Source organism: Exophiala viscosa (genome assembly GCF_022695815.1).
Source record: "Exophiala viscosa unplaced genomic scaffold EDD37scaffold_9, whole genome shotgun sequence".
Taxonomy (NCBI): Eukaryota; Fungi; Ascomycota; class Eurotiomycetes; order Chaetothyriales; family Herpotrichiellaceae; genus Exophiala; species Exophiala viscosa.
The window spans coordinates 710,386-734,326 of NW_026944361.1; the positions used below are offsets into that span (position 1 = coordinate 710,386).

Sequence of the window (23,941 nt, forward strand, 5' to 3'; positions counted from 1 at the left end):
ACTCATAATGTTTCCCTCACGAAGCATACCAATGTATCGTTACTGGCCCCGATATAACAGTGCAGGGTACAGGGTTGGACGCAGTCGCAATCTAGGCCAGAAGACTGGTTTTGGACAGGATATGGCCCCAACGACGGAGCTCCATACAGCAAACCATTGAAATGACTGAAATCTCCTGACATATTTCGTGGCCAAGTTGTTTCCTTGCAGATTTCGTCGATATATGCTATTTTCTCATTTCTTGCAATTTCTCACTTGGTCCCACAGCTTTGATTTTACCCTGTTAACACCCCCTCAGATTACTCCAGACTAACCGTTCGAAGATAACAGAATATCGCTGCTCTGTCTCGTGGCCAATATGTGCCTCTCAGGTGATTCTCACCGTGGTAACTGATGTCCATGTCTAATGCTACCTCCGTCAGACGGCAGCTCGGCCGCCTGGCCCATGTCTCCGGAAGAACTATTCATTGCCGTCCTGTCCGTCACGCTTTCCTGGCTTCTCATATCACTAAAATGCCCTAGTACCCGAACATCCCCTTGATGCTCGGTATTTGGGACAACCGAGGCTCCATCGAATTCCGGGATGTCTTTATACTGCGTGTACGGGTACACAGGTGGAGGAGAATGCGAGCTGGGCGGCGACAATCCCACGTACCCCTGACTACCAGGTATATGCATCGGCATGCCGAGTGGTACAGGGTGGATACCATAGTTCCCATACATGTCTTGCACCGTCTGAGCCTGCATGTATCTAAATGCCGGGGTATATCCATGTGGTTGGGCATATCCGCCCAAATCATAATGACCCATGGGATTGGTGCGCTGCTGCATATTCGGACTGCCTGGTGCCAGTGTTGTAGCGCCAGACATATGCTTTGGATCTACACTGGCAATGTTGGCGGCCTCGAGCTTTCGCACTTTTGCACGGCGGTGGTGATGGACCGCAAAACACCCCCTTAGGGCGAGGATGAGAAGTACGGCGGCGACGCCCACGCCGGCACCTATGCCGGCTTTGGCGCCAGTGCTCAAGCCGCTGTGGCCGTCGTCATCGTCATCGGCGCAGGGAAGCCCGAGAGCAAAGACCCTGGAAGAAGGAAAGCCGTTAGTACGATACATGAACTCGCACACAATGATCAACAGAAGAGAGGTGGATTAGCAATAGAACGATGCGTGCGACGACGTACTCATTCACGATGATGCTGATCGTCGGTGTTGTGGTGGTAGATGCAGCTTCCATCGATGCCGATATGACCGAGGTGATCGAGGCAAGGACCGAGGGTGGTGGTGACAATATCGTCGTTGTGACAGTGGTAACACAAGGTAAGTTGCCGATGATGCTCTGTCCGTATTTCGAAAAGCCGATCGGACTGGGGGATTAGTCAGTAGGTAGCTACGCCCATCGGGGTTGCTCTTACCAGCACACAGGGTCCATATCAACCATGCCACTGCGCTAGAAGTGAGCTTCTTGCTAGCTAGCATGATAATAAACATGATGGGCGCTTTTCGCACCTTGGGCAAACGGTCAACGGAGCCGCGCTGAGCATAGATATGACGCCTGTGGGAGTTGGGCTCGCTGTCGTGCCTGTCGACGAGACTGTCGGTGGATTGCCACCTCCTCCCGTTCCGGAGACCGATGCTGATGATCCTGTCTCTGCAGGTTGTGAAGCAGTCAAATTCAAAGACGGGCAACAATCTGGTCTGTCGTCGGAGCATCCGATCAGTGGCACTTCCAGAGTCCCTCCATCGGCAAACGTGAGGATGGTAAACTGTGGGATCGTACAACTAGGCGGTGTTTATCAGTGACTATGGCAGACCTTTTCTCTGTGGTTGAACATACGTTCCAACTAGTATCGCCTGGCCGGTATATGGTACTGTTGGGAGAGCTGGCAGGGTGGTTGAGACACTTGTAGTGCTAACATTGTTGATACCAGTGGTGTATGACCTGTAGAGTGTGCTGCCTGGGTATGATGAGCTTGAGGGTCCAGACGAGGTCGTTGCCGTAGCGTCGTAGATGGTAGAGCTAGATTCAGACCCATCGCTTTGAGTCGTGAAAACCACTGTTTGCGACAAAGACAGCAGAGGAAAGACCAGCAAGCAAAGGAACGACACATTCATAACACTCATTCTTGATCCGGGTAGCTTTCAACTTTTATCTGTCCAGTACAAGATACGGCCTTGTGTAGCCAAAAGAGAATGTAGAAAGAATTAAGAACGGAATCTCTGCAGCAATGCTACATGGGCTGCCTATAATGTCCTTTCACACGAACTACGCGCGGGAATATCATCTAAAGGTGCGCTACGAATTCTTGCATGGCAGCGAAATCACTAGGATGCAGCCCGATCCCAGAAATTCGCACCATCGGACACCAAGATCGTCGAATCTAGCTCCGGCCAGAACACAATTAATTAGTACGAGCCGAGTGAATATCAAGCCTCTTGCACGTATTGAGACTAGTGTAACCATCAAGCCCATAATGGTGGGTAGAGTGAGGCTGAACAGCTTAGTAGTTTAATAGAGTCCGGACTCCGGACCCCACTCATACGAGTTGCAATACGAGTTTCTTGTTCCTACTGGGCACCCAGCTCGACCGGACCTTCATTGGTGGCGTTCCCAAACCAAAACATTAGACGCTCCAATGATAGCATTTCAGTCAGTCACTGGACACTTAGGAGGACTTTGGACGGTGAGTGGCCTCGGCTAAGTTGACAATTCTACAAAGTTTTGAAAGGCACAGTACTCAGGGTTGCAGGATGGGATACGCCTAGACCGGTCGCCTCGAAGCCACCTCGGACAAGTAGTCGGGCTAAAGGCTCCAGCCATAACCTACAATTACTACTACACTGATAACATACAGAAGGCAAAGTTAGGCAAGAGCGAGACCAACCTGCACCTTGCCGACATGGCTCCTTCCTTCTGTCCAGAGGTTGACTATGTCCTCTCACCGTTCGATTGGACCACGCTACCCCTCCAACCAGAGCAGATAAATATCGGAGTTGACAGGATACTATCGGAAGAGTCTAGAACCAAGGACTGAGCAGCAGCTGAGTTTACAACATCTTCTACAGTGTTCGGCCTCGTGTAAAATATCAGCTTAACCCCCATGTGAGTCCCGAAACAGCTGTTTTCCTCTTTGGAATACACATCCTGCCCTATGGTTGTTTGCTTAGTGACTTAATCTTCTCTAGATTCTCTTGCTTGCTCCCGCTACTCACAATGTCCTCTCATTATTCTCCTATTCCCAACCGTGAACATGCCGCCCATGGTTTCGTCGGCCAACCTTTGCCGACTACAAGAGGGTTGAAAGTGTCGTTAATCATCATCTTCCTTTTTTATGGGGTGCTTGGCGGGGTAGGAATCTGGTTTGCCGGCACAGCCGGCAGAAGTTGGGATGGGGATACCGAAAACCTGACGACTGTGCTTGCCATTCTTGGTGCCATATTCAGTTACGGGGCTCGAGAGTTACAGTCGAAATGTCAAACAGCACGTATGCAATATTTGGTGGGGAAGGGGGCTGCCGAGGCAGTGTCACTGAAAGACATCCATGAGATGGACATGGCAATCCGTGGGCCAAGCGCTCAGATACTATCCACCGGGTTGTCGCCAATGTTTTACAGACTCTTGTTCCCCATCCTCGCGATTCTGATGTCTGCAGTATTCAAGAAGGCTCTGACTACCGCCCTGCAAGCTTCCCAGGTGGTACTTGATGCCAAAGCCTCGACATTGCTGGACCCTGTTGATGTGGGCAATGGTATTCGAGGCTCTTCGTGGCCCGGAGCAATTCTGTACAATAGCACCTCGAGCCTAGGAAGTGGATTCAACCCTGCACAGAGCGCATGGACATACATCGTTGCGAATAGAAGCGACGCCTCCGGCGTCGACACTGTTGAGTACTTGATGCCCTGCATGCCTGCTTTGGTTGCTTCAGGCTCGGCTGGTTACCTCAACGCCTCGATTACCGATGTTCCTATGCTATCTGTCACAGTCAGGTGTGGCCCGACGTACCAGGTCCTCACTGGGGGCGAAGGCTCCATCCAAAACAGCAACAATGCCATCGAGCTTTTCGGCCTCCTGGATGGAACTGCGCTCATCCAGATAAGTACAGGTACGGATACCGCGTGGCAGTGCACCGCAGCACTTGGAACTACAACCGGCTCAGCTTTCTATGTATCAGACATGAGTGGAAACTGGAACTACTCCTCCACCGTAACGGATTCGGTCGATCTGTAGCTTTTATGACCACACCAGCCAGATGGAATATGATGGCGGACATTATTTCTGACGCCTTGGGAACTACCGCTGGCTACTCCGGCTGGGACTGGAACACATCAACCTCCACCGATGAGAGCTTCTCCGTGATGCTCATTGCCACGCGCGTGAGCTTCGTAGCTGCCATGCTCGGATTTTCTCTGGTGCGAATGCAAGACTCACCCTCCGGAGTCATGGGAATTGCGTTCAAAGCGGTTTCAAAAATCATCCTTATTGATAACTACGCTCTGATTATGACAGTCATCCTTCTTATGCTCCAGTCAATCTTCGCTTTGGTGCACGCCTTTCTTCTATCGAAATTTAGGATCGATTTGGGGTTGCTGCAACTCATGGAGATACGCGAGGCAGCAGGTATACACGGGCCAAGCCTTTCAGGCTATTGTGCCAAATCTCACAGGAACACCAGCGAAGGCAATATGAAGATCTCAATCCGTGCCCGGGTGGATACACCATATCTGGGAATTTTGGATTACAAGGGAGGACGTATTCCATTAGGTTGGCATTAAGTTAGCAGAGAAGCAAAGTACGTCTGAACAGCCGGTTGTTCCATGAACAAATGAAAATTGGAAGAACTTTCTGGTGGGATTATCAAAGTCCGGCTTCTCGACACCGTGGTGTCTATTCGTTATTGGGATCAGGCTCCGCGATAAACGCTCGATAAGATGCACTTAATCTCGCCCTCGTAAGATGTGAAGTTCTATCGGTTGCACCAGGGTCACAGGGCTTACATGAACGGCACTAGACCAAGATTTCCTGACGTTTATCACCTACGGGGATCGTTTGGCTGATTACGGCCTCTTCGTGGTAGAATGGCCTTCAAGTATAAAGATTGGACTCAAAGAGGAAAGGGATGTCAACCTACAAGAAATATTCTCGAGGAAGACTTATTGCCGCGACCGAAGTTGAGACAGAAGTCAAACGTGCAAAGGAAGGCTATGGGCAACAAACTACAACGATAGTTTTATGAAAGGGGAGCGTCCCGGCTAGTCTGGGTGCTTAAGTCTATAACCGCGACAGCACTTTATTTGCAACTACGTAGTTTTGCCTATTCTTTTTCACCGATCGACTCAAGCTTCCATGGTGCATAGGGACAGTGTGACCGCCCGGAAGACCCAAAGGCAGTCCTCAAAATTGATTGCTTGACGAAGGTCATTGATCTGCTTACATCTTTCGTGCTCAACTGACCAGCCAGGGGAACATCCTCAAGGCATTACCAAGAGACAACAGCAGATTCCTCGGCGGAGCGCTCGTTTGAACTGCCTGAATAAGATTCACGAGAGTCGGCAAAAGTGCAGACAGCAGAATCTGCCATCTCCTGCCTGTGGCGTTCAACATCTCTATGTGAGCCGCCAGCGTTATTCTTTGATGAAAGACTGACTCAATGAAGCGTGCGCACCCACCTTCCTCCCCTCTACGATCGAAGCCTCCGAAACGGAAAAGAGTGACCGAGCAGCAATCATGTCGCGCTCTTCAAAAAGATTGCGAACGTCTTGTCCTAGACCAGCTGTTGGGCAGATTAATCATACACATCAATATTTGACGTCTCTTAGGATCAACTAGCCCCCAGAACAACGATTCCTCCTGTTTAGACGCCTGTGAGTGGTCGCATGGAGACCCCGCCGGGTTTTTCTCCCCCAAAACCTTGTAAACGTCTAATGCAATCTGGGTGCACACGATCGAGGAAGGATGTTTTAGACTTTAAAGTTCCACGACACGGATCTAACCTGCCGATTTGAATCGTTGTTAGAAGCTAAAGTATTAGTATAGTACCTAGGTATATAAGGGAATGGTTTCACGTCACCCAGCCCATGTCTTCTGCTATAGTAATGATTTTCACTGGGATTTGCATTTTGTGGTTTTAGCACCAGTCCACGGCAAAATGCATACCTGGTGGTGCGCATCTGAGACAGCAGTCCCTATTACTGTTGATTCTGAAAACAGATGTACCCGCGGTCGGACAGCCACGTTGTAGAAGCAGTGGTGGCCCGGCTGAAAACTGAGTCCAGGCCCATCTTAGGGTCAGCCACCAAAGGGTAATTGTGTGTACTGTGTACTTAAATTTCGGTGCTCAAGCGATGACAGCTCATATTTGGGCGGCGGCTAACTTGGGGCTCAGCAAGAGTCACAGGAGAGAAGGAAGTCGTGAGGATAGACTATCTCCACCACCGCAAGTTTAATGAGACGTCCCGACAATACGTGCCTGCGCTTGAATTTCCTAGTGGGGAGATCGCCCTCGGCTGGTATAGGCCGATGCGGAGGTGAACCGATCGAATTTATGTTCCTAATCTTCAAGACACCTCGGTTATATCACAACTGCGGACAACTCTCCGCAGCTGGACAATTTATGTCCGAGCCCTAAACTCAACGACATAGCACCTCTTCGGATACTGACGGACGTCGACCATCGACATTCAGAACAGTAGTAAACTCATCTCTCCGCCGTAAAGGACGGTCATGGCTCCTCACTATATGTCCGGGTACGTGGACCCCCCCGGCCGCTTCTGGTGCAATGAGAGAATGACAGCAATGCTGCAAAAGTCTGTCCATGCTAATACGTGTTACAGTGTCGCTCTTGTGACCGGATCTGCGTCTGGTATCGGGCGTGCCTGTGCACATGTCCTGGTCGATGAAGGCTGTACACGCCTGGTTCTGTCCGATCTTAGCAAAGAGGGACTCGAGCAGGTCTCCCAGGAACTAAAAGCCATCGATCCCAAGGTCAAGACCCATCTGTTTGTTGGCGACATGTCGAAGGAAGACGACGTCAACCGCATGGTTGAGGAGGCTGTCGAGGTATTCGGAGCCATACATTACTGTATCAACAACGCAGGCGTAACCAGCAAGCCTCGTGTCCGCACAGATGAGCTCGACGTCGAGGCCTTTGATCGCGTCGTCAATGTGAATCTTCGAGGCGTCTGGCTTTGCGAGCGCGCACAGTTACGACAATTCCTGAAGCAACCTGCATCGCTAAAGATGCGTAGAAATGTGGACCCACAGCGTGGTGCCATTGTGAACATCAGCAGCATTTTCGGTCTCACGGCCCACGCCACTGCTGGCGCTTACCCTGCATCCAAAGCTGGCGTCTTGGGGCTCACGCGGACAGATGCCGTGGCATACGCAGCAGATGGCATTCGTGTGAACGCGATTTGTCCGGGGTTCATTTCCACGCCTCTCATCACGGAGGCACAGAAGAATGGGGCCGATTACACAAAGCTCGTAGGCTTGATACCGTTCCAGCGGATGGGCACACCTGAAGAGCTGGCTGAGGCGGTGGTCTGGCTGGTCAGTGAGAGAGCCAGCTATGTCAGTGGTGTGGAACTGCCGGTTGATGGAGCCTGGGTGAGAGCTTGTAATACTTGAGATTAGGAGGGATATTCTAGTGGTGCTTTCTCGCCCTTGAAAGCATTTATCTGTAAAAGCTAAGCAAGTCCACGCCTAGGCAATAGTTCACAAAGGGCGTCATGCTTCATCGCAGCCAAAGACGGCCTTTCGATTGTTGATATGCCGCCAAGGACAGCTGGCTGAGCATTGCTTCCCAGCGCGCCAACCTCCTCTGCCCAGTGGCTCACCTCAGTTCCGGAGACCAAATCTTCGACCACTTTCAGTTATCGAAAGATAGGGGTATTAGTACATAGGTATGTTTGTACAGTCGTCAGCAACTCCAAGCTCGTCATCAACTCTCCAGGCCTGGTATTGGAACCCCCTTACATCAGCTTCACTTCAATGCCAACAGAACCACCACAATCATGCATCCTCAATCGTCAGTCAAGTCGATGACTTCGACCGGTCCTCTCGGACTTTGTGCAGCAGGGCCCTGCGCATTATTCGGCCTTGCCCTTTCTCACCGCCCGACAAGAGGTTATGATCCGCTGACCTTTTCGAGCCGGATGAGACACCGGCGGGCTGAGTGTTGGGGCTGGCGTCCTGGAGTGGTGGTCGGCTTGAGGTGACAGTAGTCTTGGGGGTGATAGAGCCAGGGTCAACGCGAGCCCAAACAAGCCGGTAGACTTCGTCTGAGAGAGGCTTCCCCGCTGTAGTTTCGTGATAACTGCCCAATGGGCCGGCGTCCACTAAAGCTCCTATCTGTTCTTTGGCATCCTCAACCTTGCCTTTCCAAGCTTTGTGTTTATCATCGTGCCGCTGTCTGTCCTTGGTGATCTGCCAGACATTAGGATTGCTGTTGCGCAATGTCTCAATAGTATATTGTACATTGAAGACATTGTTGAAATGTTGGTGCAAGTGTAGCCGACGTATCTTGCTCATGGGGAAGCGTCCGACCTTCTCCGTAGCACTCTTCAAGAATCGATTAACGGCGGCACAGTCGGAACAGTTGGACCGGCAGCCCCGGGTTGGTAAGGCCCAGTTTGATGGAACTTTGGGCTCATCTCCCACATATACTGTGACGTATTGATCTGTGATTGATGTGGCCAATTGGATGCTGTGACGGGTTGCTTGGCCATTTGGGTCGAGCTTGTAACAATCGACCTTCTGCTCAAGAATTGCCTTGATGAAAGACAGCAATGTATACAGGAACGCGGCGGTGTCGGCAGACTTGATCGCGCTTGTCAGGTGACTAGTGATCTCATCGACCGTTGCAACTTTCTGGTTGAAGTGTTGTTGACCAGATCCGCTAGCTCTTCGCCATCAAGCAGGGTCTCCTCGTACGCTTTCCTCGTCTCGTCGACTGAGAACTTAAGTTGACGCGGTCTGGGAGGATTGAGCTGAGCAACAGTTTTTTCAGACTCAAACACGCAAGTGGTCCATATATCCTGGTAGACTGGTCCGCAAACGTACTGTCGGATCTTCTGTGAGTTCAGAGTTCCTGTGGCATCAGTTGCTGAAACAGGAGAGTCCTCTGATCTCGATAAGTGGTTGGCGAAAGCAGCTTTGCAAGCAGTGCCATGGGTCTTCAACAACTCAGGGATGATCCTGTCACTTCGGTCAGCGATTTGTAGCCACTGAGCAATGGCTGTAACAACGAACCGGTCTCGGGCGTCTAACAGATTCCGTCTTTCAACAATGATGGCGAGACTGGTCCCATCCACTTTCCGCATTGCGCCAGAATGGACAGCTCGAAATACCACATCATCCAGGTCTTTCCAAACCAGGTTGAGAATCGGTCTCTCTTCTCGGAAACCTCGGCGCTAGACAGCGTGTCGGGGAAGCATTGTTCGAGCTTCAGTAGCGTCTCGTACTTCATCTTTAAAGAGGGTACCTTTTCGAGCGCAGTTACAACCCTAAAAGCCGTCAGTCGTAGACCAAAACAACGTCGTGGTTAGTGGATGGCGCAAACTACCTACCTCGTTTGGACAGCATCAACGTCGCTTGCCTGTGCCATGAGACGACCAAAGCTCTGATAGGCCTCATCAGGCAAGGATGTGCTTGCATCTCTCGTGGCTCGATCGAACAGGTCCAGGTTTTCGACTTCTAGAGAAGCCAGAGCTACTTGCTGCGTGAGGTCAACCTGGGAGCGGTCTTTTCGGTCCCAATCGCGAAGAGGTCGTCCGTCGAGAACCTTTTTGCAGAACTCAGCCAGTTCCTGTTTCCTGGCTGCGTCGGACTTGGCAGCTTTCCGATAGCCCCTCACCCATGCGCAGATCTGCCTGCCTTTCGCATCGCAACAAACAGAAATGGAATATGTTTAGCCGCAGGAACGATGACCAAGACCTGTGATGACATGTCTCAGCTATACGAAACTCCCAGAGTCTTGCTTTCACTTACCGTATCGCGGTACCAATAGGTCGCAGTACAGCCTTCGTTGCCAGTGAACCCTGAGCGCTCCTTGCTATCGGGCTCATGTGCTTCGTACCATTCACTATCGAGCAAAGCGTTGTCATCGACACGAACCCTTCCAGTCAAGCTCGTGGCGTCGTCAACACGTACACCATCAGCTACTCTGGCCACAAATCTGAAACAAGTTTCGTTTGAGTACTCTTCTCCATCCTCGTCGTACTCATCGCCTTTGACTACCGTCCTTTCCATACTGGCAAGCTATAAGGAAAAGCCGAGCTCAGCAGCTGCCTTTCGTAAGCATTGCACCTGTCCTGAGTCTGCACCCTTGAGTTGATTAGCCCGTAGGCTGACTTGAGTGTATTGATGGTTAAGGGGGTGAATCAGATAGTCCGGACATTCATACTTGGAGTTCCTCGCTTCGAGACACCTGTTATATTGTCGCAGGGCGGTCACGAGTTGATCTTTGTGTTTGCCAAAAACCAAGCTCATTTCTTCGGGTGACCAATTTTGTCTGACCAAGTTATAGGTCAAGACCAACCGATATCCGGACGTCACAGGCTTGACTTCATGCAACATCCGAGTACCAGGCTGCCCATGACATACCAAACTCCGAGGCTAAAGACATCGTCTTCGTCTCTTTGTTGTGCGTGAGGACAAGGTCACCACCTTCATGGGCGGATGAGAGGCAGATGACCAGCGTACCGAACATCCCAGGAGCTTTCTCACTGTCTTTGTGAGGCTTGAAGAACGCTCCTTCTTCGTACAAAAGTAGTTTGGATAACTGAGCTGAGACTTTTTGCGCACCACCACTAAGCCCAAGGCTAGTGTAAACCTGGCCGAGAATTTTGTTCACGGTAGCGTTCCATTGAGGATTGCCGATCTGAAGTTGCGACGGTTCCAGCTGCCTTGATTTTCGAATGGTTGTATCGACAAGAGTTTCTGCTCCTTTGCCGAAAGGGCTTTGTCGCGCTTTTGATATGATAGCTTGTGCATCATGTGATGAGAGTGGCAGCCCAACTGTCCCATGCTCATTTAAAACCAATCCTGGATTTGGATATTCTGATATCGTCTCGCCACAAGCGAAGGTACTAGGTCCTGTGATCTGGCCCAGAATGTCACATATCTCTGGTTTGATCTCTTCCAACGGTAGTGGGTACTCGTACTCCGGAGAATCTGGCGACGAGGAGGTCATGTTGGTCAAGAGTGAGTGCCCGACAGACTCACAGCCGCTGTCAACCCTTGATCTGCAAATCACTTGGATGCTAGGCGGAGACTATGTACGATAAATATTGGAGGGGTGATCGCGACACAAGACTGGTAGAACGACGCGCTAGACGATCGTGTCGAACGCGACCGCGTCTTCACGTTTAATGGTATTATTATTCATGGCTTAGCTAATTCAGGGGTTCCTCTTACAGACCCACGCAACGTGGGGCAAGGCTTCAGGAGTAATCCAACTCCTATTCGTAGGCCGTATCGGATGCGATGTACACAGGGAGATCTGATCACATAAACTCAGTTGCCTGGGACATGCACATGGTGACACCGCCTGCACTTCAGGTGTGGCACTGCTTTAGTTGTTACAGGAAATGGCACATTGTTCGACTATTGAGAGCAAAGCTGAACTAGGTAACAAGCAAATGAGGCATATTCTGTCAAAGTGCACCAGGTGTGCTCTCCCCCAGGCAGTTGAATACTCCCCATGAACCAAGACACATACCATCTCTCCATCCGCATCTTATACTCCGGTTGTGTTTGTGCAGATTACCTCCTAGTACTGATACCGGAAACGGGGATCGTTGTATCCGGTCAACTCACTCGTCGGGACGTCCTGTATCTTGATGTTATAACCAATCTGCTTGTCCCTCTTCTTATTGATGAGACGAAACATGATTCCGAGCGAGGCAACAATGCAGATTGCTGCGGCTTGGAACCCGGCAGTTCCATAGAGGGCTTGTTTGTATGCCGGTGCCCATTTGTTCTGGAATAGTTGTGATGTGACGATAACTCCAACGTTCGAGAGAGCCAGCATGACGCCAGTCGTGAAGGCACGACCGCTCTCGTCCAGGTTGTTGGACTGATGCCATTGATGAACTAGAAGAGTTAGCTTCATAACTTGAACATTGTCGGGGAGTGCTTACCCAAACAGCTGGGAGCGTAGGTGCCCATGGAGAGTAGGAAGCAAGCGAAGTACGATACCGAGATGTTGTGGACAGGATCGATGGCTGCAAGGACAATGTATCCGGTCATGGTAAGAGTCAATGCCCCTATGAGATGCATGGAACGCTCCCGAAAGTAGTCACTAGACTTCGCAATGGCCAATGTGGCAAAACACCCGGCCATATTGGGAGCCACGGTGTAGAGGTTGGTCTTGACAGTGCTGTAACCCAGGCGAGCAACAATCTGCGGGAGGAAAGTTCCAGTCGAGCCCGTGGCGGCACCGTAGCAGATGGAGAGAGCGCAGAACAGCCAGAGCCTCCACTGCTTGAAAGGAGCGACGGCTTTTGACCAGGTGAACTTGGAGTTAACCTCTGAGGTGCCGTCCAATGACATCCTCACGAAGCCGACTCGTTTTTCGGCTTCGGTGAAGTATCTGAAGTTCGCTGGAGTTGTTGGAAGATGCCAGTATGCGAACAGAGCGACGAGGAGGGTAACGCAGCCTTCGAGGATAAAGAGGTATTGCCATCCTTTCAGTGCCGCATGCTTGATCTGGAAGAGCCCGTACGAAAAGAGACCGGAGAAAGCACCAGCGATAGTTGCGCTGATATAGAAGAGGGCAATCCGAAAGGCCATCTCATCGCGTTTGTAGAACAACGACATGTAGAAGACTGTCCCCGAGAAGAAGCCAGATTCGAAGAAACCAAGAGCGAGGCGGAGGCAGATGAAGGAACCGAATCCTCTTCCAACCATACCAGCTTGTATCATGGCGATTGAGCCCCAGCCTATATCCTCTTGGTCAATGCGGATACTAACAGATGATATGCAGGTGTACAAACCGAACATTAGGGTAGGTAGGATCCATTTTGCACCGTACTTCTTGACCATCGAACATTGCCACGGCTCGAAGACCATTTGTGTTATACTCAGCATCGTAACCGCAGTCGAGTATTGCCTGGCATATGTAAGCAGCTGCGACGGAGATGATTCCTGTTACTCACCCTCCGGACAATCCGATGTCCTTTTCCAAGCCATCAGTTTTGGCATTACCGATGTTAGATTTGTCCATGAAGCTTTGCCGTGTAAGTGAAGGAAAGTGTCAACTCAGGGCAGTGACTTACCAAAGGAGATACATGAAAGAGAGAAGAGGGATCAATCTTGTATCAAGCTTCCAGAGGTACGATCGCTCGACAGCCTTGTCGATTTCATAATTGGAGCCGGCGGTGTCGGTTCGATGTATGCCTTTCTCCTCAATTGATCCTGTGGTATCCATACCTTTCTGTTGAGTTGCTCCTGTTGTATGGACACCCTTCTCTTCAATCGATTCTGATGGATGAATGCTCTGCATCTCTGTGACCTCGGCCATAGTGTTACCTTGCTCAGGGTGGTCCGGATGAAGGATACCTGTAGATAATGCCCATCCGAGAACAGTTTGGAATGACTGGGAGTATTATATACATATGCAAGGCCGTTGGCCACACTTCCTCCATCACCGACGGAGGCCCATGGACCAGGAATACAGATAGGGATATCAGGGCACTGGAAGTGGATATACCTGATAGAGTGGGGGTTAATTCAGAAACTGATAAGATGTACACCTGTTATTCACGTGGTCATCATACACAACAATCGCGATTGCCGTTGTTTCTTGCTTTGAGACGGACCGATAAGGATAGTATTTTTGGTACCTAATCAGGACATAATCCAGAGATCGTCGATTAAGGTCGTGCCAAGGGACCGGCGGTTAACAAGGTACGGAGTAGCTTCTTGACCACGGCAAAGCGGCATATTCCGCCATTCCACCCAGCCTCACCCCAATGGAAACAGTAACTGAAGGCTCACCGTCCATCAGTGAGTCTGTATATCACGTTTGGTATGGAAGGACCAGCAATAGTCCGTGGTTATCCATACATAGTGGGAGCTTCAGGACACTATATTCAACCACGTAGGTCTGCCTGAAAGCTGATTGTTTCCGGTCAGGGCCAAGCTCGCTTCAGTCAAGGGACTGCGTTGGTCAAGTAGCCAAGAGAACGGCCCTTGGCGACCATGCGCTTGTCTTGAAGAATACACGTTTGACATAACGCTCCTGGCCCAGGCTCTATGTGTGGCTTGCTGAGACCAAGACACCATCCTCAATCAACGCGATGACCAGGAGTGGTCGGATTACAGTATCCAGCAATCACAGGCTACCAGTATGAGTCCCCCATTCTTTTCAACCTAGAGAATCGTCACGTATGACATGTACTTGACGGAGACACTGATTCGCTGCCTATAATGTACCGGCGATTAGACTCTAGACCCTGACATACGTCCGCAGTGTCCCTAGTATGCGCATGTCTCTCAACCATACCTAGATTCAGGCGGAGGAACAATTGCGCACGTGGTATGGACGTTATCAATCATCACCCCATTCTTAGCCACTGCCTCAGTCATGAACATCGGTTCTGGCAGAGAGGATATGGCAAACGATAGACTAGGCACCAGACTCGGACAGGGCAAAAGCGCTGAGATGCTTGTGACAGCCCTTTGGCCAGTCAGAATACTCGCCGATCAATCAAGTGGGGGAACTGCGATCAACTCATTGATAGCATACAGTTGATCCTCATCCATAGTCATTGGTTGTTCTAGATGCGAAAAAATCCGGTTCGTTCGTTGATAGAATGCTGATTGAGTGGAGGAAGCCTGCTTTTGCTACATTGGGGAACATCATGCGCCCGACTCCATAACCACACTCCTGAGACGATCTAGCAACAGAGAATACTCGAATTGATTCCGTTGACCATGCGAATGGATGTGAAGACGCAATCCCAAGCAGGAAATAGGACGGAGCGGTGGGAATTTGTTGAATGACTAACAATCAAGGCACAAAACATGGCACAAGACAGACGGGAAAACATATACACTCCGGTGTAGATCGAGGCGATGCGGCTCTTCGACCTGCACTCTACCAGTGCACAAGGACAGGTTTTGGTGCTATAACATCGAACTCATGGGGGGCAAAAAGTATATTGGTCTATCTAGGTTGTAGAACCTTTCTTCCCGTACGATGAATTCATCTTCATCTGGTAATGCTCCCCAGCCGTCACCGGCTTATACTTGAGTGGTCTGGTCTCTGAAATGCAAGAGGGTAGAGTATGCATCACAGTGTCGTAGTTGGCACCAAAGAAGAAAGGAACCGAGATTCTCTCCACCCCTCCAGCGTTCGTGGCTCTGTGCAGCGTCGAAAGGAAAACGTTGTTGGTCCAGATTGCCAGCGCATCGCCAATGTTGATGACGAATGTATCGGGAATTGGATGAGCAGGCACCCAATAGCCCTCACTGTTGACGACCTCCAACGCTTTGATACCTTCACTTTGTAGGAGAATTGTGAACAATTCATGGTCGGTATGCGCGGCGATGGATGCGTTGGCACCAGACTCCTGTGCTTTCTCTGTATAGTAGTTGAGCGACAACAAGCAACCCGGCCGGTCGAGTTTATCGTCGAAGAACGTCTTGTCAAGTTTCAGAGACAAGGCAATGATCTGAATCAGTTTTCGACTCAAAGACAACACGTCTCCGAAATAGCTGCCGACTGTCGCCTTGAAGCCTGGTAGATCCTCCTCTCGGGGCCACTGGTTCTTCGCATCTTGCTCAGGGCCGACTTTGCTGCCGTACTCTCTGTCAAATTGGGCTTCGCGGCCGATCATGAAGCTTTCGAACCGGTGGGCTCTTAGAGCGCCGGGCCTTGGTTCGGTCTCATATGGACCGTAACCCAGATGGAACTCATTATACTGCCGGTCTAGCTCCATTTTCTTTTCCAATGGGAGCTCTTTGGCAAATCGTGCTGATTGAGCTTTGATGTTCTCCGTGGTCTCGTGCGAGATACCGTGGTTCTTCACATAGAAGAAGCCAACCTGAGTGCAGGCGTCGTAGACTTGTGATACGAGCTCTTCCAATTTGGCTGGATCTGTACCATCCATGGGTGAGAGGTCAATGACTGGAACCTCCTTGAAAGATGTAGCCCCAGTCGGCTCTTTGACTGTCCTGGCCTCCATCCCGCCTCCTTGGATTATCGTCTGAGTTACAGTGGTGGTGCTCATTGTTGCTGTTTGTCTTCCACTTGTTGGTTGAAGTTATTCTCGATGGACTATTACATCTGATAGGGATGCATTCTCGGACTCGAGGTGGTTTATCAACATCACTTCGAGGCCTCGTTAACATTCCCCCACCCTACTTCGCCTGGACCTTACGCCTTGTGATCGCTCTGACGACTGGAAAAGGGGCTAGCTAAGACCGCTAACGGCACATCTTCCGAATAGATTTGGCCAAGGACACCCCCATCCTGATTACCATAGCATATTATCATGTTCATCGGTCTGATTGTGTAATGTCCGCAATCCCCATTCCTAACATTACACGGATTTGATTGAGATATCGGTTTCTCTCGTTTGGGATGTTGACCCGCTCAGTACTATACACTTGACTAATGCCACCCAATTACAAGTACGTTGTTGTGTATGTGACAGGGATCAGCGCTGCGTGAGTGTGAGGAGTCCTGCAGTCAACAACAAAATGCACCGAATACCGTGGAGTAAGAGCACTCTTGACCCCGAACACAGCAAGCTAGACAAAGCCTGACGAGAAATAATGAAAGACGCAAAACTGTTTGCGCTTCTTTACGCGGGCGATACGTGGTCAGTGCGCTCATACTAGTAGCCTGACTTGATCAGAGCTACAGATTGCTCTTCTGCGAGCAGGTTAGTCTGCAACACCGGGTTCAATCTCATATCAGTTTCCATCATTGTTCTCCTCATTCGACCCTGATAAGACGATAAACAGACTCCAACACACTGCGTTGCTTATTAAATCAAGACAAAGGGTAGCCATTACATAAAGCTGTCGAGTATATGAAAGTGATACCAATGTATCTGGCCTTGCTGGTCAAAGTCTAGAGGAAGTCTCAGGCCCAATCAACCTCGCCCAAATGGAGGCTACCAGGCCTAAAGCGGTAGTTACCACTGTAGTAATAGGTGGGCCACGGGGATAGAATAAAGTACTCCGCGAAATCGGAACTTCAATACCGCATATAGACTCACGTGCTTCACGCCAAGAGCTCGTCTATGACTAACCCAGATAGGAGTCGACTGATCCCCCGATCCCGCGTTTCGCGTCCTTCCTCCGCTCTCTCCCTCAGCCGAGCCATGGAGTAAGATTGACCTCGCTGGTCAACCATCCATCCAAGGTCATGCCTGATGCGGTGCCTGACTGCCTCAAGTTGACGCACATGCCCAGTTGACAGCCACAGCTGGCTTCGAAACAATACCGGGATCAGGCCTCCAATCCCTCCTCCTCCTGTATCTAGAGTCGTTTCTTTCTGGGCCTCGGACACGATTATGTGTACCTTGGATGGACGCCACTGACTACTGAACATGACGCAAACAGCTGCGAAGAACATCCGAATTGGTGGTGGGAGATCGACGACGGGATGCTTGACTTGCAGGTAGGTGCCTGACCTCCAATGGAAAGCCACGCTGCCCAGAGGCCACGTGTGGCTCCGCTCCGGCGCTTCCTGAACGAGGCCCGAGAGTCTTTGTCTGACAATGTCAGAGTCCGACGAGTCAAGTGCGACGAAACTTGGCCTCAATGTCAGAAATGTGCTAGATCCGATCGCGCTTGTCGATACCCTGAGTCTTCTCCTGCTGCAACAACCGGAAGATCGTCGCCGATACGTTTCATCAACTACGTGCCCCTTACGGGCTACTCACAGCCCAGTGGCCGCTCGTCTCCTCTTTCCTCCTTCGAGTCTAGAGCACTGGAATTCTTCCAATTGAGGACTGTCAGCGCGCTCAACTACCCATTCACATCCCAGATATGGTCCAGGCATATTCTTCTGGTCTCTCACTACGAACCTGCAATCAGGCACGCTGTGATAGCACTGAGTAGCCTGCATGAGCTATTTCTGGCGAACGAGAACTTGGAAGATGACTCCGCCGAAGTCGAAAGTGCCACCAAACACTATGCCAAAGCGATCAAACTTGTGGTTGATTCGGACTTTGTGCAGAATGACCAGGCAGCCGATGTTGCTCTTTCCACCTGCATCCTATTCACCTGTTACGAGACACTAAGAGGCCATTATCAATCTGCACTCAGCCATGTGAGGAGCGGAGTGAACGTCTTTGCCGAAGTGGTTAGTAAGCAGACTACATTCAATCTGTGGTTCGCTCCGCCATCCTTGTATCAAGAGGTCTTTTGTCGCCTCGGCACACAATTGATCGAGATAGGGGATGCAAACTTTCAGTCGCCCTCTCTGGGACTATCGAGCTTTGATCAGGCCATACCTCAGGCTTTCCAGTCGGTTGAGAGCGCAGCTTTCACTTTTGACGCCCTTACACACTCATTGTTATATCTTCTTCATCATGCTGAGAGTCTGTCAGCGCGTCCAGAGACCCCGGCCGAAGGACAGCTGCAAGAAATAGGTGCAAAACAAGCAGACTTGATGAACAGCTACCGGCAGTGGTGCGCTTCATTTCAAAACATGCTAGACCGCCACGACCGAACCTTTTTAAGCGCAGAAGAGGAGAACAAGTGGAACTCGGGAACCCTCATCCTGATCATCTGGCGCACTCTCATGAATATCCTGCTACAGATCAATCCTACCTCGGGTGAAATGATATGGGACCAACTCGATGCTGAATGGCGACAAGTCATCTCTGATTGTTCCAAGGTAGTGGAGCTGGACAGACGGAAGAATCATCCCAACGACCCACAGACATTTACACCCACATTCACAATGAGTCTGGGCATCATCCAAGGCTTATGGCTGGTCTGCGTTCGCTCTCGCAACCCGATCATTCGGCGAGGCGCGTTGGACGTCTTACGCGACTGTCGTCGTCGGGAAGGTGTCTGGGACTCAACCATCACCGCGCTAGCTGCGGAGAGGATCATCGATATGGAAGAGGAGGCCGCAAGACGGTATCATTCGGCAACAGACGAGTCGGGCGGTCACTTGATCGACGCGAGCGATATCCCGGAGCACGTGCGTATTGGGCAGATCGATCCATCGTTCGGTCCGGGTCGGCAAGCCAGGGTACGATACACCAGGGTTGGAGGCGGCAACTCGTTATATACCCCAGGAGGATTTCGTAGTCCTGGTGCCTCCCACGGCATGACCTATGAGAGGTGATTAGATGGTAGAGTATACCTCTTTCATTGTCTCGAGCGGGAGATATCAGAATGAAGACTGAACGCTATCAGGGGCAAGATACTGTAATATCTGTAGCATTTGATGTCTTAAAATATCATCTCAACACTATATGATAGATTTTCCCATGTGCAAGCCATAATGCAGGTCCGTCACTAAAGCGCCTGTCCCCGCTTGCTTGGATGCCGCCGAACCCCCCAGTCATATCGCGTGAATATTTTTCGTAACTGCGTTGTATAAGTAATGACCTCCTCACTCCTGTCATACCTTGAATTTATTACACCTGGTTTGCGATTGGAGGAGAATTGGCCGTAGGGGCTCCCATGGCCTCGATATTTGAGAAAGCTTCGGAGTAACTCCAATTGGCCGGAGTAGCAGAAGGTTTTCTCATGGGCGAGATTCCACCTGAGGGATTTGGATGGCCGTACGGTTGTCCAGCTACATCGGGAATGCCATTGATGACATGGCCATTATAGAGATCATGCTGGGACAAGACCTGGCTTGGTGGCAGGTTTTGGATGAAGCCGTTATGGTTGGAAAGGTCATTTTGCGGTTGTAGATTCATGTAGAAGTGCCGCGATTCGGGTATGGGAGTGCCGCTTGGCATTAGATTGCTGTCAAAAATCGACAAGCCATTCAGATGTGTCGGACTTAACATCGGATCCATGCTGACGTGGATGCTAGGTGTTTGCTGGGCTGTTGCGCCCTGCGGAAGCGCGAACATATTTCCATGAGACACGGAAGCGACCGTAGCCTCGCCGATACTGTAATCTGTGCCGTGGGTTGCATCGAGGTCCGTCCAACTGAATGCCGTGCCACCCATTTGGCCTCCTGAGAAATCCCAGGTGCCGTTGGACTCGTCGGGCAAGAATTCCCATGGCATGGATCCGTCAACTACCTCGTTCAGAGGTTCTACATAGGTCTCGTTCGGATCAGGAGTCATACTCATGACAGCGGAGGGAGATGCGCCATGAGAACAGTGTGCGGTTGCTGGTTGGTTGGTCCAGGAGTGTTGTGAAATTGGATATCTGAGGTAAATGGCGTTCGGATCAAGTAGTTGTTGCTGCGAGACATCGGGTGTCCTGGAAAGGAAGAATGATGGCTGACCTCCCATACACGACCTTGAATTGGTGTCAGGCATGAACGACAGTGGCATCATCCCGTCGATCTCGGAATACGGTTGTTGAGCAAGATTCTTAACCTGCTGCTGTGTGTGATTGATGGAAGTTGCGTTGTTGGGATGGTCCGGACAGTACAAACAAGAACAGCCTGATCCGCAAGAGCAAGCTGCTTTCCATGATCCAGTACTGTGATCCACTGTCTGTCCAGCGAAGTTGGGAGTCAAACTGTCGATTTCAGGTTTCTTCTCGACATTTTGGCGGTGTCGACATCCTCCGGTTGGCGCGGGCTGTGGTGATGAAGATTCGTCTTTCACCTTCTTCGAACCACAACAACTCGACTTGACAGTTTCTGGTGTGGATGTAGCGCCTTCTTCGCGTTCCTTCATCCGTCGTTTACGTTCAATGTATTCTTCGACATCAATCTGCTTGCCATTTGCATCGGCCCATACTCTTTTCAGAGTCATTCTTTCTCCATTCGCATCTTCCCAGACAGGCTTGGGGCTGGAAGTTGCTTCTCGGCTTATGGGTTGAGGACCGTCGACTCGGACAACGAGATACATCTCTTGAGTGCAGGAACAGTCTCTTTCACATTTGCATGTCTTTGTTGTGCAGGCACAATTCCTAGGACACTGACACCCTCTCTTCTGACCGGCAGATGGTCGACCGGGCTGATTCGTTTCTGATATTGGCCTCGTCTTTCCATGGTCGCACTTGTTCACTCGGTGTCCTCTCTTGCATGATTCGCAGGCATAGGTCTTCCCGTTGAAATGTTGAATTGCCGTCATTTCGGGCTTGCTGGCACCTCTGATCTTTCGTATCCTCCCGTCCTCGACCCGCCCAGTTTTAGGCGGGCTCGCAACCTTGTCAGCCGACCGCTCCTGCATTGCCTCGCTCGGGCGGCAGCATGCCATCGAATTTTCGTCGGGTTGTGGGATGTACGTGAGTGAGGTGCGCACGAGTGTTTGTATTGTTTTGGCGCGTGATATGAGCTGGACGAACCAAGGTACTGGAGCAGACAAAGAAAGGTTTTGTTCAGGAGTCACCGCGGAATGCGACTCTAGAAACAATGGAGAGGGGTCGACAAGAGAATGTGGAGAGGAAAGTTGGGTGTTGATAAATTTAGCGTCGTGTCTCACCGATCAAAATGGAGATTCGGGATGCATCACGGGCCAAATGAGGCGAAGAGACTGCAACGTGATTGTACTCGTAAACTCAGGAACACCACGCGGGGACATGATCGATGAAAGGGACTCTCCGGTGTAGATCGTGCAGTAATAGGACTATTTTCGGTTTTCCACAACTGCGGAACGTAAATTTTCGAGTTGCGTGAACCGAAATCGAACAATTGCACGAAGCCATACCACATCATTCCCGTGTTCGATCCTGCCCGCCTGATATTGAGGCTGCGAATCATAGTCTGCTCCGCGTTCCCTTCATCCTAGATCTCCAAAGGTTTTTCGAAGCAATCGCTACAACATTGCAGGCAATGGGGGTGGACATGACCGACACTGACAATACCACTGCAGAAGCGAAAGCGACGCGTCCATCAAAGACTGCTGGCCGATCAGGAGCACAAGAAGCTCCCAAGTCACATTGGTGGTCTTTACCTGAACCCATCAAACGCGTGTTCGATCGGTTTCCTCTCGTCACTTATCCTGCGAACAGCCTTCCACAGAGAGCTCCCAGATATCGAAACGAGAACATCCTCTACATCTTCCAGTCAGAAGAATCACGAAGTCGGCATGCACCATCATTCAACCCATCCTGTTTAAAATGGCAAGCATATCTCAAGTTTCATGGGATTCCTTTACGCACTCAAGCATCGAACAATCATGCTTCTCCAACTGGTTCGTTACCTTTCCTGCTCCCAGCAACCTCCGACCCTCAACGTCCAGCATCTCCGATACCAGCGAATCGATTAGCAAGATGGGTCATTTCACAAGGAGGGAAAGAAGAGGCTGAACACTTGAGACAAGAAGCATACACGGCGTTGATTGATCATAACCTCCGAAGTGCCTGGCTGTACTATCTGTACTTGGACGACAACAACTTCCGGAGTGCGGCATGGCCAATGTATGTCGAGACCGCCTCAACTTCCTATGCTGTGAGAACAAGCCTTGCACAACAACTGCGGGGTGCCGCCCGGGAAGAGCTGCTGAAGACAAACACTATAATCGACGGGCAGGAATTGTACTCGAAAGCAGAAGAGGCTTTCAAAGCTCTGTCATGGCTTCTAGGGGACGACCAATTCTTCTTTGGTCAAACAACGCCCGGATTGTTTGATGCCAGTCTGTTCGCATACACCCAAATCATACTCGATGACGACCTGGAATGGAAGACGCCGACATTGAAGCTGGCGTTGCAACGGTATGACAATCTTGTACAACATAGGGCACGTCTGGTACGTGGGTTCTTCTCCAGTTGAGGTGGAAAAGAGCAGGCTTCGGACAGTTGAAATCGGATAGGTTGATCAAGGCTTCTTGCGAACGATCCCTCCGAACCACACTGTAACGCCCACCCACTTCCCTGATCTTTCTCCGAGCAATGGTATCATGGACTGATCAACGGCCCTCTCCTCAATTTTGTCAACAGGTTCTAGTCCACTCTTGGCTGCTGCAGCCTCAACCTCTGCCACAGTGTGAGAGTAACTCGTCGGCCGGATCTTCTCGCCAGTCTTGGGGTCAACAAATCCAGCTTGGCTCATCGAACCCATCTCTGAATGCATATTCGTCAACAACAAGATTCCGCCGGGCTTAAGGATCCTGGAGACATGACCAAAGAAGATGTCCGCCGGAACATGCTCCAACACCAACGTCGATACCACCACATCAGCATTTAGGGAGCATTTGGGCGGGAGAGCCTCCTCGATCATGTCGAAGACTTCTAGTCTCAATTGGTTCTGGCTGCCGATCCCCTCCAGCCGTTGTCTGGCTACTTGGAGCATACCGGGACTGACATCTAATCCCACGACATTGGCTCCTTCGACTCCCAGCAGAGCAGCCGTGTTTCTCCCTGTCCCACAACCCAGATCGACAAGTTTCCAGGGGCGAGGCAATCGTGAGGTCTCCAGCAAGGCGAGCATGCGCGGCAGAAGCGACTTCATCTCAATGGTGTCCAGTGCTTGCAGGAAGTTTCCATCGGTGTCGTAGACTGAGGCCCAGAGATCGTAGGCTTGAGATGTGGACATGTACCGGACAGTCGGATCTGTACTTTGCGGGATTTGCCCTGCCATCTTGAAAGTCTGCGTTCAGATCAATGGAGGCGTAAAAAGTGGTGTGTACAAAATTCCTTGAATGTATGAATATCTCCGATATCTTGGTTGTCAACCTTTATTCAAACCAGACACTCGCGATAATCTATATATCAATGCCGCTGGGGCTGCTTCTGTCAACGTACTCGAGAATATAGCTTGGAGAACATTTTCATTGGAGATTGTCAATGTCAATTTTATAGTTTTATTGAGAAAGCTGTCCAATCCACGCTCTC

The 23,941-nt window shown here is 50.6% G+C and overlaps 11 protein-coding genes across 11 annotated transcripts; 5 read left to right on the plus strand and 6 right to left on the minus strand.

The window, feature by feature from the left end:
* Nucleotides 1–378: 378 nt before the first annotated feature.
* On the minus strand, nt 379–2,124 carry EDD37DRAFT_683939 (uncharacterized protein; the record flags this gene model as incomplete). The annotated part of the gene is made up of 5 exons (XM_062819854.1): nt 379–1,084; nt 1,185–1,367; nt 1,416–1,445; nt 1,510–1,782; nt 1,838–2,124. The coding sequence occupies 5 exons, from the start codon at nt 2,122–2,124 to the stop codon at nt 379–381; spliced, it is 1,479 nt and encodes a 492-aa protein (XP_062667882.1).
* A 599-nt stretch (nt 2,125–2,723) lies between these two features.
* On the plus strand, nt 2,724–4,332 carry EDD37DRAFT_667835 (uncharacterized protein). The gene has a single exon (XM_062819306.1). It carries the CDS (start codon nt 3,215–3,217, stop codon nt 4,226–4,228), a length of 1,014 nt encoding a protein of 337 aa, XP_062667883.1. The 5' UTR covers nt 2,724–3,214; the 3' UTR covers nt 4,229–4,332.
* On the plus strand, nt 4,261–4,967 carry EDD37DRAFT_683955 (uncharacterized protein; the record flags this gene model as incomplete). Its single annotated transcript, XM_062819855.1, has 1 exon — nt 4,261–4,967. The coding sequence occupies one exon, from the start codon at nt 4,261–4,263 to the stop codon at nt 4,771–4,773; it is 513 nt and encodes a 170-aa protein (XP_062667884.1). The 3' UTR covers nt 4,774–4,967.
* A 1,754-nt stretch (nt 4,968–6,721) lies between these two features.
* On the plus strand, nt 6,722–7,624 carry EDD37DRAFT_658962 (uncharacterized protein; the record flags this gene model as incomplete). The annotated part of the gene is made up of 2 exons (XM_062819009.1): nt 6,722–6,744; nt 6,832–7,624. 2 exons carry the CDS (start codon nt 6,722–6,724, stop codon nt 7,622–7,624), a joined length of 816 nt encoding a protein of 271 aa, XP_062667885.1.
* A 131-nt stretch (nt 7,625–7,755) lies between these two features.
* EDD37DRAFT_683959 (uncharacterized protein) lies at nt 7,756–11,189 on the minus strand (the record flags this gene model as incomplete). The annotated part of the gene is made up of 8 exons (XM_062819856.1): nt 7,756–8,866; nt 8,887–9,233; nt 9,266–9,501; nt 9,565–9,867; nt 9,891–9,931; nt 9,986–10,255; nt 10,304–10,560; nt 10,601–11,189. 8 exons carry the CDS (start codon nt 11,187–11,189, stop codon nt 8,030–8,032), a joined length of 2,880 nt encoding a protein of 959 aa, XP_062667886.1. The 3' UTR covers nt 7,756–8,029.
* A 579-nt stretch (nt 11,190–11,768) lies between these two features.
* EDD37DRAFT_567122 (allantoate permease) lies at nt 11,769–13,427 on the minus strand (the record flags this gene model as incomplete). The annotated part of the gene is made up of 5 exons (XM_062814129.1): nt 11,769–12,091; nt 12,139–12,939; nt 12,994–13,109; nt 13,156–13,227; nt 13,276–13,427. The coding sequence occupies 5 exons, from the start codon at nt 13,425–13,427 to the stop codon at nt 11,769–11,771; spliced, it is 1,464 nt and encodes a 487-aa protein (XP_062667887.1).
* Nucleotides 13,428–15,152: 1,725 nt separating this feature from the next.
* On the minus strand, nt 15,153–16,233 carry EDD37DRAFT_667839 (uncharacterized protein; the record flags this gene model as incomplete). Its single annotated transcript, XM_062819307.1, has 1 exon — nt 15,153–16,233. The coding sequence occupies one exon, from the start codon at nt 16,231–16,233 to the stop codon at nt 15,172–15,174; it is 1,062 nt and encodes a 353-aa protein (XP_062667888.1). The 3' UTR covers nt 15,153–15,171.
* An 897-nt stretch (nt 16,234–17,130) lies between these two features.
* On the plus strand, nt 17,131–19,394 carry EDD37DRAFT_636834 (uncharacterized protein). Its single transcript, XM_062817005.1, has 2 exons — nt 17,131–17,633; nt 17,741–19,394. The coding sequence occupies exons 1-2, from the start codon at nt 17,563–17,565 to the stop codon at nt 19,314–19,316; spliced, it is 1,647 nt and encodes a 548-aa protein (XP_062667889.1). The 5' UTR covers nt 17,131–17,562; the 3' UTR covers nt 19,317–19,394.
* An 8-nt stretch (nt 19,395–19,402) lies between these two features.
* EDD37DRAFT_502934 (uncharacterized protein) lies at nt 19,403–21,653 on the minus strand. Its single transcript, XM_062813505.1, has 2 exons — nt 19,950–21,653; nt 19,403–19,632 (listed from the first exon to the last, which is right to left on the minus strand). The coding sequence occupies exons 1-2, from the start codon at nt 21,364–21,366 to the stop codon at nt 19,490–19,492; spliced, it is 1,560 nt and encodes a 519-aa protein (XP_062667890.1). The 5' UTR covers nt 21,367–21,653; the 3' UTR covers nt 19,403–19,489.
* On the plus strand, nt 21,654–22,902 carry EDD37DRAFT_503011 (uncharacterized protein). Its single transcript, XM_062813509.1, has one exon. The coding sequence runs from the start codon at nt 21,942–21,944 to the stop codon at nt 22,878–22,880; it is 939 nt and encodes a 312-aa protein (XP_062667891.1). The 5' UTR covers nt 21,654–21,941; the 3' UTR covers nt 22,881–22,902.
* Nucleotides 22,867–23,940, minus strand: EDD37DRAFT_502969 (cyclopropane-fatty-acyl-phospholipid synthase). The gene has a single exon (XM_062813507.1). It carries the CDS (start codon nt 23,685–23,687, stop codon nt 22,926–22,928), a length of 762 nt encoding a protein of 253 aa, XP_062667892.1. The 5' UTR covers nt 23,688–23,940; the 3' UTR covers nt 22,867–22,925.
* Nucleotide 23,941: the final 1 nt, after the last annotated feature.

Excerpts from the sequence above, each read along its gene's own strand:
- EDD37DRAFT_502969 (XM_062813507.1), bottom strand. The coding sequence starts at position 23,687 with ATGGCAGGGCAAATCCCGCAAAGTACAGATCCGACTGTCCGGTACATG.
- EDD37DRAFT_636834 (XM_062817005.1), top strand. The coding sequence starts at position 17,563 with ATGACGCAAACAGCTGCGAAGAACATCCGAATTGGTGGTGGGAGATCG. Across the intron at positions 17,634-17,740 it reads ACGGGATGCTTGACTTGCAG|AGTCCGACGAGTCAAGTGCG; the intron begins GTAGGTGCCTGA and ends TGACAATGTCAG.
- EDD37DRAFT_503011 (XM_062813509.1), top strand. The coding sequence starts at position 21,942 with ATGGGGGTGGACATGACCGACACTGACAATACCACTGCAGAAGCGAAA.
- EDD37DRAFT_502934 (XM_062813505.1), bottom strand. The coding sequence starts at position 21,366 with ATGGCATGCTGCCGCCCGAGCGAGGCAATGCAGGAGCGGTCGGCTGAC. Across the intron at positions 19,633-19,949 it reads TGGCTTGTCGATTTTTGACA|CCAATCGCAAACCAGGTGTA; the intron begins GCAATCTAATGC and ends GCCAATTCTCCT.
- EDD37DRAFT_667835 (XM_062819306.1), top strand. The coding sequence starts at position 3,215 with ATGTCCTCTCATTATTCTCCTATTCCCAACCGTGAACATGCCGCCCAT.